At 46.8% G+C, this 13,046-nt stretch overlaps 1 protein-coding gene across 1 annotated transcript in view; it reads right to left on the reverse strand.

The window, feature by feature from the left end:
- Positions 1–13,046, reverse strand: part of LOC144731817 (uncharacterized) — a 60,076-nt gene that overhangs the window by 21,383 nt on the left and 25,647 nt on the right. The window contains exons 16-21 of the mRNA XM_078613087.1: positions 7,350–7,403; positions 5,565–5,618; positions 4,646–4,699; positions 4,281–4,334; positions 3,179–3,223; positions 2,375–2,428 (exon numbers count right to left, since the gene is read on the reverse strand). Coding sequence (XP_078469213.1) covers positions 2,375–2,428; positions 3,179–3,223; positions 4,281–4,334; positions 4,646–4,699; positions 5,565–5,618; positions 7,350–7,403 — 315 coding nt within the window. The remainder of the gene's footprint in view (positions 1–2,374; positions 2,429–3,178; positions 3,224–4,280; positions 4,335–4,645; positions 4,700–5,564; positions 5,619–7,349; positions 7,404–13,046) is intronic.

A 13,046-nucleotide genomic window follows, 5' to 3' on the forward strand; every position in this document is an offset into this window, starting at 1 on the left:
GTGAGAACAATAACGAACACAGACACACACACACGCACGCACATTAACACGGAAGAGGCTTTCACGACTAATATTATCCATAATAGAGGTTTTTGGGTGAGATGGCGTCAACATAAATTTGTCGTTGAACCTGCCACCACCCGGCACGTTCTCCACCGGTGTGCTGAACTGGTTTCGAATTGCCACGTTTTGTTTCCGTGACAAACCTTACTAAGTGGATGTGTCGGGTGGTGGCGGGTTTAACGACACATTTGTATTTACGCTATCTAATCCATAAACCTCTGTTATGCACACACACACATACGTTTACTCATTATTTTCGTAATTAATAATACATTTGGTATTCGCGCCATTCTTATAGCATAAAGCTATCGCAAACCCGAAGATAAAAATTTGATTAAAAAAAACATTCCAGCTATTCTAAAATCCACAAATGGATGAATGCCAGTTATGGGGAGGTGTTTTAACCATACTTCACCATGCTGGTCAGTGCAAGTTGGTGATGATAAAAGACAATTCGACACTATCAACTGGCTGCACTTGAGATCCCGGTTGCATCACAGGCGGCTGAAACCTGGAGTCGAACTCGGGTCCCTCAACGGTGTCGGACTCAGCACTCCCCGACTTTTGAACCATTTGGCCACGTCCACATTAATTATTTATTACAGCCTGCGTGCTTTTCCACAGTCCCAGGGCTGAGTGAAATATGAAATTTGAGCGAAATGCAATTTTTTTGTGAGCAATGCTTTCATCCGCACGTGGAATCTCTTGGCATTCGAATGTGGCCGAGTTTTTTTTTTTGCCGAGTTTTGCTTTTTTTCTTTCTCAAAAGTATTTTAATAACAAAACGATATATCAGGTGCACGACACAGAGGACATGAGAGGAGATTAACACCAGCACAACAAACATTACGAATTACAGTACAATGGAAAACTGCCTGAAACCGCATGTTTCAATCAACTGTTTAAATGCATCCTACAACCCTGGTTCTGACACCCCTGTAGGAGAAGAAAAAAGGGAGGGGGGAGAGTGCCTAAATGCCCTAATGAATGCTCTTAAGAAATCAATGCCCACTGGACGAGAGATAGTGAAGGGGTTCAACGTTTGATGGTAAGCTTCCTCCCTGCCCCTTAGGTTTGCAGTGAGATGCTCTAGAGCCGTTTGGTTTTGTTACCTTATGGCAAATGGTAACAAAAGTAAATGTATTTTTTTTATCTGCCCATTAATCCTCTCGTTTTACTGCAGGTGCAGGAAGGTCCGTGCGGTCGGGGCCCCTGTAGCTTGTTATGGTTCCTGTTAACATAATGTGTTTTTTTGTTTTTGCACCGAACCAAAAAAAAACGTGAAAAATGCAAGCGCTGATTGGGCAAATTTGTTGTGATTGATGGTCACACGAGTGGAATGTAACAGCGGTGCCTTGAACAGTCACCTGTTAATGTTAAAATTACACCGTGTTTATTTTGGTCACCAAGCCGGGCAACCCGAGTCTTTGTCTCCCCCTGTGTGCGTGGTGTCTCTCTCTCTCTCTCCTCTGTTTTCTTCTGTTTGTAACTCCCCAGGTCCGCCTCCATGTCTCCTCTTCTTGAGTGTCTCTCTCGTGTGTCTCCATGCGTCCCTCTCCATCGATCTCTCGTTGTGCCTCCTTTCTCATATCTTCGTGTCCCTGGCCCTCTGCATGTCTAGCTGTCTGACACCGTCGTCATCTCTTGTTGACTTTATATCTCTCTCTCTCTCTCTCCACGTGTCCCTGTTTATTCTCTGTTTCTAATTGTCTCTTTATAATGTTCAGTGGCATAGCTATGGAGAGTGGAGGCAGTTCAACTGCATCGGGCCTATGGGCCAGAGGTCGCAAACGGGTTTTGATTCCTTACCCGTACCCGTACCCGGCGCACCAGGGTCGCAAATGGGTACCTGTACCTGTACCTGGCCGGGTACGGGTACCCGTTCCCTACCCGTACCCTACCCGAAATGAGTGACAAACGGTTACTCACCAGTGACTTACGGCCTACCCGTACCCGGCCGCAACAGGGTCGCAAACGGCTACCCGTACCCGGCCCGGCCGGGTACGGGTAGCCGGGTATCGGGTAGGGTACGGGTATCGGGTACCCGGCTGCGACCTCTGCTATGGGCCAGAGGGGCTCAGGCTCCGGGCTATAAAGAGACGGGGAGGAATGGGACAGCTCCCCCCCCCCCACCACCCCATTGCATTTCTTGCACCAGGACCCTTGCCGTAACCACACTACGCCACTGCGAGGGGCCCCTCTTTGTCCACCTGCAGAAGCCCTCCGACTAACTCAGTCGGCCACGTACGGTGCGAAAGAAGTTCAGCATACATACACCGAGTGTTGAGATGTCTCTGCAAGGTGCTCTTACCTTCTTGCCAGGAAGACCCGGCATCCCGACTTGCCCAGGGAGGCCTCTGTCCCCCTGCGTGCATGGGAGAGAGACAGCAGGGTCTGATACAATGCAGTCTCGATTCGTACAGCAGCCTGTGTCCACAAGGGTGCCCTTATGTGCCGCGTAACGGTGACACAAGCCTGCAAACCCGGTCCATTCGGTGCGTTGAAAACAGCAGGGGCTAGAAAAACCAATCGGCGAAATGATTAACGTAACCTAACCAAGGCCATAATTATAATATATATTGGGGGGGGGACACATACCCAATATATAAAAGAAAAAAACAGAGCAATGTAATACAATACACTATTAGACATTATTGTAAAAAATAAAAATAAAAAAGTCCATCCTATGTGTTAATGATTTTTTTACATATTTTAAGCAGGAAATGGCAGGAAATTCGCTTTCAAATTTAGATTGATTTTTTTTTTTGGGGGGAGGACCCCCAGACCCCCTGGAAGATTTGGTCCCCCCCAATGTTGACTCCATGGCTACGGCCTTGCACCTAACTAACCACAACTGGTCTCTACTACTATCCCTCCAACTGACTTCAACTCTAACCATCATCTCCACCTCTGGACAAGTTTCCAAGCAACCTTTTCATCTTTAGTTTGCTTCTCAGTTTGGAGGAGGCTAACAGTAGTACCTCTGCAGTATGCACTGTATATTAACATCACTTTCACATATCGCAGTTGCTGAGCACAGAGCCCAAGGTCGGCCGTTGTCAACAAACACCGCTGCTATAGGTGGGAGTCCATGCGGTTTCTTGAATTTCCGTACCTTGTCTCCCGCTTCTCCTTTCAGGCCCGGCTGCCCAGGTGACCCCTGAACGAAGAATCGTGAAGAAAAGCAGCGACGCATTATGCAACAACAAACACAACAACAACATAAACGTATTATCTCGCGTGACATTTTGCAGAGACAAGTAACTGATGTTTTTTAAAACAGCAAACTTATGTGAGAAATTGATATCCAGCTTATTTGGCCATTCAACCTCAGAGCGCAGAGACTGAAACTGAAACACATTTGGGATTCGTAGAGTTCATTGTTCCCGACTGATGCTCCGAGAGCCAGACTTAAGGCACATTTATGCATCTTAGAGACCCGTATGAATGCCTGAGGCTTACAAAGGCAGGCTAAGGCAGATGTAGGATTGGTTTTGGCGATTGTTAATGCTCGAGACTTAGACAAGCAGACTGAGGCACCTTTAAGAGTCGTATCGTTCTAATGGTGCATGGATGAGGCTCGTAGAGCCAGACTAAGGCACATTTATGAATCCTAAGGTTCAGTGTTAATGCCCAAGACTCACAGAGAGGAGTGAAACTTTACCAGGTCGCATTATATTAAACTATTATACTATTTTTATTTTACCAGGTAAGGCCGACTGAGCTATATAGGTCTTTTTCAGAAGTGACCTGGCCACAAATGATAGCGCAATGAAGTGGTTTATCATGTGGAAACTTATAGCAGCCAAATACTCTAAGCGCATGTTGATTATAAATGTGGAGGGGAAAACCGGAGGACCTGGAGAAAAATATAAATATACAGGCATCAGGGTCGAACCCACAATCTCCTTCATACCAAGCGAGGGAGTTAACATCTCACCACCACATACACAAATGTGATTTGTGTATGCGGTACTCTGCTTCTCTGGTGCGTGTGTGTGTGTGTGGTGCATGTGTGCGTGGTGCATGTGTGCATGGTGCATGTGTGTGTGTGCATGGTGCGTGTGTGCGTGGTGCGTGGTGCATGTGTGCGTGCGTGTGTGCGTGGTGCATGTGTGCGTGGTGCATGTGTGTGTGTGCGTGGTGCGTGGTGCATGTGTGCGTGCGTGTGTGCGTGGTGCATGTGTGTGTGCGTGGTGCGTGTGAATAGAACTCACCGGTAGGCCCTGTGGCCCGGAATCTCCTGGGATTCCCGGCTTTCCGGGCTCTCCCTGAGCAGCAAGCACAGAGATAGTGTCACCACCACACGCACACAGACTACGCCTGCACCGCTTTGGCTGTGATGATGATGATGATAACGATAAACCGGGCATGGCGTGACCGCAACAAAACACAACTCACAATGACTACCACCCGCGCAATTGTAATATATTTTTGGGGGTTGTGGAACGGGTAAACGAAAGTGGCTTTGAATGCTGTAGTAGTAGTAATCGTAATAATCGCGATTAGAATGTTCTCGGTACGTTAGGAGGTGATGTGCTGGTGATGTTTGCAGAGCGTGATTTCCAGTGGGATCTTTTACCTTCATCCCAGGCATGCCAGGGGTTCCATCTCGGCCGTCAATCCCAGGGACACCCTGGATGGGGGGGGGGGGGGGTAGGGGGGGTTATGAAAGAAACGCCGATGAGATTGTGAATGTGTCACGCGAGCTACCGACGGGCCCGAACGGGCAACGGGCAATCGACAGCAGCACCCCGTCCTGCCTGTCTGTAACAGGAGACCACCATGACTTTCGTAAATATGATCCAATAAGAATAAACATTTTGCTTAAAGGTGTGTTATTAAATCGGGGCTTGATCTAAATATATAATGCCCAAATTGTTTTTCTTTGATAGCAGGCCTTGCCAGGAATGAATTTGAGCCAGGTCTGTCCAGGTAGCTAACCCAGAAAATATTTCTTCACCCGGACCACCAACATCCAGTATAGCTCCCACAGCGGCCCTGGCTACTATTCACGCGCCTTCTACCAGTGATCGGTCCCATCTACCAATGGCCTGGGGGGTGGGGGGGAAGTATTCGGTGAGAAGTTAAGCCCCTGGACCTTTTTCGATTTAAAGCTTTCGTGACCGCAGGGATTCATCTTCTTGGTTCTTTCGGTAAAGTCACGTAGAAGGGAAATAATAAAATAAAATAAATACAACATAATAAAATAATATAATATTATGTTTTATTTTTATTATTTTATTATTTATAATAAAAATACAACATAATAAAATAATATAATATTATGTTTTATTTTTGTTATTTTATTATTTATAATAAAAATACAACATAATAAAATAATATAATATTATGTTTTATTTTTATTACTTTATTATTTCCCTTCTACGTGACTTTACCGAAAGAACCAAGACGATGAACCCCTGAGCCTTGCCTATGGTGACACAGTCTGGAACAATGTGCCAGAACTGGTGGCGAGGGTGAGTGGTGGTGATGCTCACCGCCACGCCCTTCGTGCCGGGGATCCCGGTTTTTCCTCGCGATCCAGCCAAGCCCTGCCACACAGCGCGAGAAACGAGACAGGCCATGAGCACGCGTTCGACGCTCCCACGTTTTGCACGTGGCCCGGCTCACTCCACCTGCTTGGTGGAGGAGATGCGAGGGCGTGCGTGAGAGGACAGAACATCGCACTTGAACGAAAGAGTCGACGTTAAAAGGTACACTTTAACACATTGCTACAGGTTTAATAAATCGATGATTGTGCCACCACACCTCGCCAGGGCCCTCCACCATCTGTCAGATCCCGTAGCTGCTGTGCAGAGTCGAGACGAGACCTCTCAAGATCTGCCCTGACAGCATCTCGTCCGTCATCCGCTGTTCACTCATCCCCTTGGTCGCTCGACTCATGGAGACCACTCCAATGCAGCGTGTTTCAATAGCCAGCCTTCCTCCATCCTCTACACGCATCCTACCCAGCGCTACCTGTTTTAACTAATTATATCTACATTTGATTATTGTGACACACCATCTTCCTGCCTAGGCTATGAATCTGCCCAAAAACGTCTCGTTCTTTTGTACCACTGCACCCTTAGAACTCATCATTACATCAACTCAAATCTGTCTCCCCTGGATATTGCGGAGAGACCACCACTGGGCTGTCTTCATCCTAAAGGCCCTCTTAAACAAGTCCTCCAATCACCCCATGGCCCATTTGGTTCCTCAAATTCCCTCCTGTAGACTCAGAAGTGCCCTCTTATTCCGACTAAAGATTCCATACGCTTAAACTTTGGTTTACAAAAAAAGTATTTCCGCCTTGCTGCTCCGCATTTCTGGATAGCTCTTGCCACTAATCTACAGTTTGGCTCCCTCTCTCTTCGCTCCCACTTTTTTATTTCCCTATAAAACTTAAACAGAGGCCATACTTGCACCTGCACCTAACTTTGTTGTCTGGCGCCTCTTACTCTCATGTTACACAGTGCCAGATTAAGCTAGTGCGGGGCCTATAGCATATGTTATAAAGGGGCCCTAAAAAATAAAAAAACACGTAAATATTAAAACACAAATGTTTTACTTGCATAGTAAAATATTTGTATTGTTTCATTTGCTATACAGCCAGATAATACGACATATCTCTAACCTTAAACACCCAGTCGTTCATAAAAGTTGAAAGCGGTATAGTACTATAGTAATAGAGCAAGTGTAGAATCAATTAACCGGATTTGATAGCTTGAAAGCATTTAGCACGAGGCCCTTGAAAGTGCGGGGCCCATAGCATATGTAGCTACTTTTGCTACGAGGATAATCCAGCACTGGTCCTATGCATGCACTGATCTTTGATGTGAGCGTTTCGTTTACGACCTTTAAATACCTCGTTTGTGATTTGTGCAACGTTCTTTAAGGACCCTGTACTCTTTCTCTGCATTGTTGATGTTTTTGTCTTTGTTGCTACTGTTGCTGCTGCTGTGCTCACGCAGCATCGTGGACCTCCCTTCCAAAACAGCCAGGAAACTGCCTAAACGGAACCATCTGTGTAACAAATAAAACAATCTTAAACACCACTAACCTGCCATGCTCTTTTCGAAGACTCCCCCATTGCGTATTCTATCTTGCCACGCAATTCTCAGCGTCAGGTGGAATACGTGTCACAGAAGGCAATGTTTTACCTTCTGGCAAATCCTTGGATTTCATGACAGTCGTTGAAAGTTAACACTTTTCCCTCCCCGCCTCGCCGTGTGGTCACTAATGCCAGTGCCGAACGGACGGCGTTACGTCCGGACAAAACTTACGATGATGCCTTTGGGTCCGGCCTCCCCGATCGGTCCCCTGGGGCCCTCCTCTCCCTGCGGAAAGAGACGCAGAGAGATGCTCATCAGTGAGCCGGCCCTTTTAGTGCCATCACAGCCGCAATCCCCCTCCACGCCCCTCCGTCCACGACACACGTGGTTCACCGATGACCGCCGGAGTGGACAGCAGCTACGTCGCGCTGACTGCGGTGCAGGATCGAGGAGCCCCACGACCAATGAAGCTGCAGCTGCCACTGCTGGTGGTGGCGGTGCCGCCAACGTGGTGTGAACGCGTAATGAATCTCGCACCGAGACGCCGGCTCCGTTTGTGCCGCGTCGCTCGACAGCCCCCGGGGGCGCAGTGGCGCAAGTCCCACTCCAGACGACTCCGAAATTCCTCGCGCTGCTGGGGAATTTGGTTACGGAGGTGCCCCACGCATCCCGCCAGGCGAGACACAAAGACAAAGATCGCCCGTGCAGCCTAAACAGACTTTAGGGGCAAGTGCTGTCAGTGAGCACCTATGAAGGCCAGCATGGCACGCGAGGGGTTGGGTGTCCAGCATCGGTGGCGATGTTTGCACACCGCACCAGGTACTTCCCTTTGAGGCTGGGTCGACCTAGGGGAGGCCCAAAATCGGTTCAGATAATCGTCACTGGTGCTGGCGCATGAGCGGAACTTTCATTCGGGTCCATGGATTTGTAGCACAGCGTACTAACCGTTGCGCCACAGGCGAAACGCACACACGTACGTACCCGCTACTGCATCTGACCAGAATTCGTTTTGGCGATCACGAAAAACTCAACGCGTTCATCAAGAACAATGGCCTATCTTCTTGGTTATTTCAGTAAAGTCACGTAGACAGCGTGTCTTTCCGACAGACCTGTTCTTCACCTGAGGACGGCTGCTTGCGTTGTGGCCGAAACGTCGTGAGAATTGTATTTTATTTTTATTATTTTATCATTTCCCTTCTACGTGACTTTACCGAAGGAACCAAGAAGTAGAATCCCTGCAGTCACGAAAGCTTTAAATCGAAACAATGGCCTAACAGGAAATACATATTTTACAATAGGAGACGTTGAGGGCATTGGTCCTTTCTCATGGCAGAAGAAAGAACATGTCCCTAGAAGTTGCTGATTGTATTTTGTTGCTTTTTAGGGCAGGGTCACCGATCAACGTTTTGGATTTTTTTTAACAGGCCACTAGTTAGTGTTGGTCATTTATTTGAAAACATCAGAACGTTTTTTTCTTTCTGAAAACACAGCAGTGACGGATGCACCGCGCCAGCCTCCGCAGAAGCGGAAGGCTTTGATGTTGTTGTTGTTGTTGATGTTGTTTTTGCTGTGGGTAAAACAATGCGCATCCTGGTTTTCATCGTCTCGAGAAGTTACTGGCTGTGTGAATTCCTGGACTCGGCTGAATAAGCCTTGCAGCTGTCCGCGAAACCACCCTTCGCGGTGCGCTCACAGGGTTCCGACACAAAGTCTTTTACTGCTGCTGCTGCTACTACGACGAAGTCACTTTGTGTGCTCAGAGTTGCTGTTGAAAGGGGCCGTTGAAGGAATTCAACAGAAGCCTTGCGGCGCATGAAGAAGCCTGTGCCGGATGTGTGCAACCAATTCCCAACGTTTATCTTCTTGGTTCTTTCGGTAAAGTCACGTAGAAGGGCAGACGTTGTCTTCCCAACAGACCTGTTCTTCACCTGAGGACGGCTGCTTGCATTGTGGCCGAAACGTCTTGAGAATTATTTTATTATGTTTCATTTTTATTATTTTATTATTTCCCTTCTACGTGACTTTACCGAAAGAACCAAAAAGATGAATCTCTGCAGTCACGAAAGCTTTAAATCGAAATCCCAACGTTTAACTTAGGCATCTTGTAATTGTATGGCCTGCATTTTCTCCTGGTGGATTTTATTTTGACGTGCTTTTCTTTTTTTGCAGAATTGTTTCGTGTATGCGGCTAATATTCCTGACAAGTCCGATGTGTATTCTACGTAGGTCGAAACGAATACCCTCACGTTTCCTTAAATAACCTCTGGGATTTAAATAGGTGCCTGGTGCCTTATACAAGAACCCAGGGCCTCAATCCTATAGAAAATAAGTGGTGGCTGTAATGAAGTAATTATGTGTCTGTGCGTGCGTGCGTGTGTGTGTTATCTCGTCAATTTAAGGTAATCAAATCTTGATCTAGGGAGATAATATTTACTAAAGGGGTGAGCAAGAGCTGGATGGAGTTGTTTTTTGCGAAGGAAATTGATAATGAACAGAAGAATACCGGCACAAGTGAAGAAGAATAGAGTTTTTAGGAGGTTAAAAATGTCTAGCTATAAGATGTAAAAATTATAGTTATAAATTGTATATAGCGTCATACAATGCAATTGCATCTCAAAACGCCGTACAATAATTACACGATTACATCAGGGAAGTGGCCGATTACGAAGTGCAGAGATCAACACAAGTAGTTTTTAAAGGTAAGTAAATTAATACACGGACAAAAGGTGTTAATAATGACGACCAGGTCACACTCTCAGCTCCTCACACCAGCCAAGATCCCCCCTTGGCTACTCCACATGGGCCCCCTTAGTTACTCAACATGCATCCCCTTAGTTACTCAACATGGGCCCCCTTAGTTACTCAACATGGATCCCCTTAGTTACTCAACATGGGCCCCCTTAGTTACTCAACATGGATCCCCTTAGTTACTCAACATGGGCCCCCTTAGTTACTCAACATGGATCCCCTTAGTTACTCAACATGGATCCCCTTAGTTACTCAACATGGATCCCCTTAGTTACTCAACATGGGCCCCCTTAGTTACTCAACATGGATCCCCTTAGTTACTCAACATGGGCCCCCTTAGTTACTCAACATGCATCCCCTTAGTTACTCAACATGGATCCCCTTGGCGACTCCACATGGGCCCCTTAGTTACTCAACATGGATCCCCTTGGCGACTCCACACGGGCCCCCTTAGTTACTCAACATGGGCCCCCTTAGTTACTCAACATGGATCCCCTTAGTTACTCAACATGGATCCCCTTAGTTACTCAACATGGATCCCCTTAGTTACTCAACATGGGCCCCCTTAGTTACTCAACATGGATCCCCTTAGTTACTCAACATGGATCCCCTTAGTTACTCAACATGGGCCCCCTTAGTTACTCAACATGGATCCCCTTAGTTACTCAACATGGATCCCCTTAGTTACTCAACATGGATCCCCTTAGTTACTCAACATGGATCCCCTTAGTTACTCAACATGGATCCCCTTAGTTACTCAACATGGATCCCCTTAGTTACTCAACATGGATCCCCTTAGTTACTCAACATGGATCCCCTTAGTTACTCAACATGGGCCCCCTTAGTTACTCAACATGGATCCCCTTAGTTACTCAACATGGGCCCCCTTAGTTACTCAACATGGATCCCCTTGGTTACTGCACACGAGCTCCCTTTGTTACTCAACATGGGCCCCCTTAGTTACTCAACATGGGCCCCCTTAGTTACTCAACATGGATCCCCTTGGCTACTCAACATGGGCCCCCTTAGCTACTCCACACGGGCCCCCTTAGTTACTCAACATGGGCCCCCTTAGTTACTCAACATGGGCCCCCTTAGTTACTCAACATGGGCCCCCTTAGTTACTCAACATGGGCCCCCTTAGTTACTCAACATGGATCCCCTTAGTTACTCAACATGGGCCCCCTTAGTTACTCAACATGGGCCCCCTTAGTTACTCAACATGGATCCCCTTAGTTACTCAACATGGGCCCCCTTAGTTACTCAACATGGGCCCCCTTAGTTACTCAACATGGGCCCCCTTAGTTACTCAACATGGATCCCCTTAGTTACTCAACATGGGCCCCCTTAGTTACTCAACATGGGCCCCCTTAGTTACTCAACATGGATCCCCTTGGCTACCCCACAAGGATCTCTTTGGCTACTTGCCTTCCCAAGGTGTACGCTCCGTCTCACAAGGGATTCCTAATGTCTTTCATCCGGAGGGCCCTTGTGCATTCATGTGCCGGTGACGCCAAGGAATGTACAGCCACCTCTGGGATGGTTTCGAGCCTGTACCCCCCGTTTCCCCTCTTAACCTGCCCCCGTGATTTATCGCCGTTCATTCACACGTGCGGTTTTATGAGCAACTTTGACAGCGACTCAAGTTTAGACGCGAAAACCCTTCCAAGTGTCGGACATTGACGTCTCTCTCTCTCTCTAAAGTATGCGGCCGTGTGGCCCAAAAGTTAGTTTATCGAGATCTATAGTAGGGTTGGCGCGAGACAACTTTTCATGATATCAGACGACGTTAAATTTGACAATATGGTTATCACGATATCAGTTGCTCTTAAATTTGTAATTGTATCGAGCATTTTATTGTATTGTCGTTTTGCTTTGCTGTACATTGATGTACTTCTACAGTGAATAAATATTTACTTAATAGCTATTCAACTGCAGTTCACTCAACGTAAGCCTGCTATAGGTCTTCCAATAATGAGTAAGTTTCCAATCTACAGAGTTTACAACGCATAAGCCCGTCAGAAAATGAGAGTGTCACATCGTCGCCGTGCCGTCCATTACTCCGGACAACGTTTTACAAAGCTCTCATGTATTAGGTTAACAGCTGTTTATTTAACTTGAATATTTAATTATTATCAACTTCATTTTGGATTTTTTCAGACATATTTTGTTAAGAAATGAAATATAAAAGCAAAATAAACAATCAACGATAATCAGAGGGCATCTGGACGACAAGTTGCTAAGTGGACGACCAGACGGTCAGCGTGGATCTTGCATCGTACGACACATCGTGGTATCATCATGTCGCGGTAGCCCGAACAGAGACACGTTATTGTGTTTTTATCTGTGCTTTTTCTTCTGAGCCAGAATTCCCATTTGTGCATGGTAGGGGGCAGGAGGAGGGGGGGAATCAGCTGCTTGGATATTTTATTCATTCTCCATGTGCTTCTGGGGTTAGGGTCAGGGCATCAAAATAGCACGTTGATTGTTAAATTACGTTAAAATGATAAACATCAAGGTACAACGGTCAAAAAGTCGGTGCACATTTTTCCCAAATGGTTGAAACGTTTTCTCATTAATTTTGCCGTTGTTGTTCACGCACGGTAAACTAACTCCTGGGCCTATTATTTTTCATTGCGGGGTATTTTTGTTGGCAATATCTGGAACACCAATACGTTTCCAGCGATAATAATAGCAGTCATAAATTACAGCCCTTTGGCAATGCACTTCTGGATGAAGGCCTTGACCCTACTTTCTCCACGCTGGTTAGTGCAGGTTGTTCGGTTTAGGTTCTACTCTGTGAGTGATAGCGGTGCATAATTGTTTCCTGTAGATGGTGTACTAAGGGCAAAGGTCCCCCGTGTAGCCTACATAGACTGCTGGGGCAAGTGCTGTTCGCGAGCGCCTGCTAACGCTGGCACGGCGCCCAAGGGCATGATGTGGCTAGCTCCATACCAACCACCTTTATTGCTCCACTGCTGACATTTACACACCATTCAATGCTGAATGAACCCATAGGAGGCCCTGGACCAGTTCAGATATTCGTCATCAATGTAAGCCGCTGGTGGCAATCGGACTCGTGTCACTAGGTTCGCAGAGAAGTGCGCCGACCACTACGCTACCACTCAAATGTTGAACACACACACACACAGATTGTAATGGGAACCCACATGCGCCGTT

The sequence above is a fragment of the Lampetra planeri genome, chromosome 2, assembly GCF_965212315.1.
Source record: "Lampetra planeri chromosome 2, kcLamPlan1.2.h2, whole genome shotgun sequence".
Classification (NCBI taxonomy): Eukaryota; Metazoa; Chordata; class Hyperoartia; order Petromyzontiformes; family Petromyzontidae; genus Lampetra; species Lampetra planeri.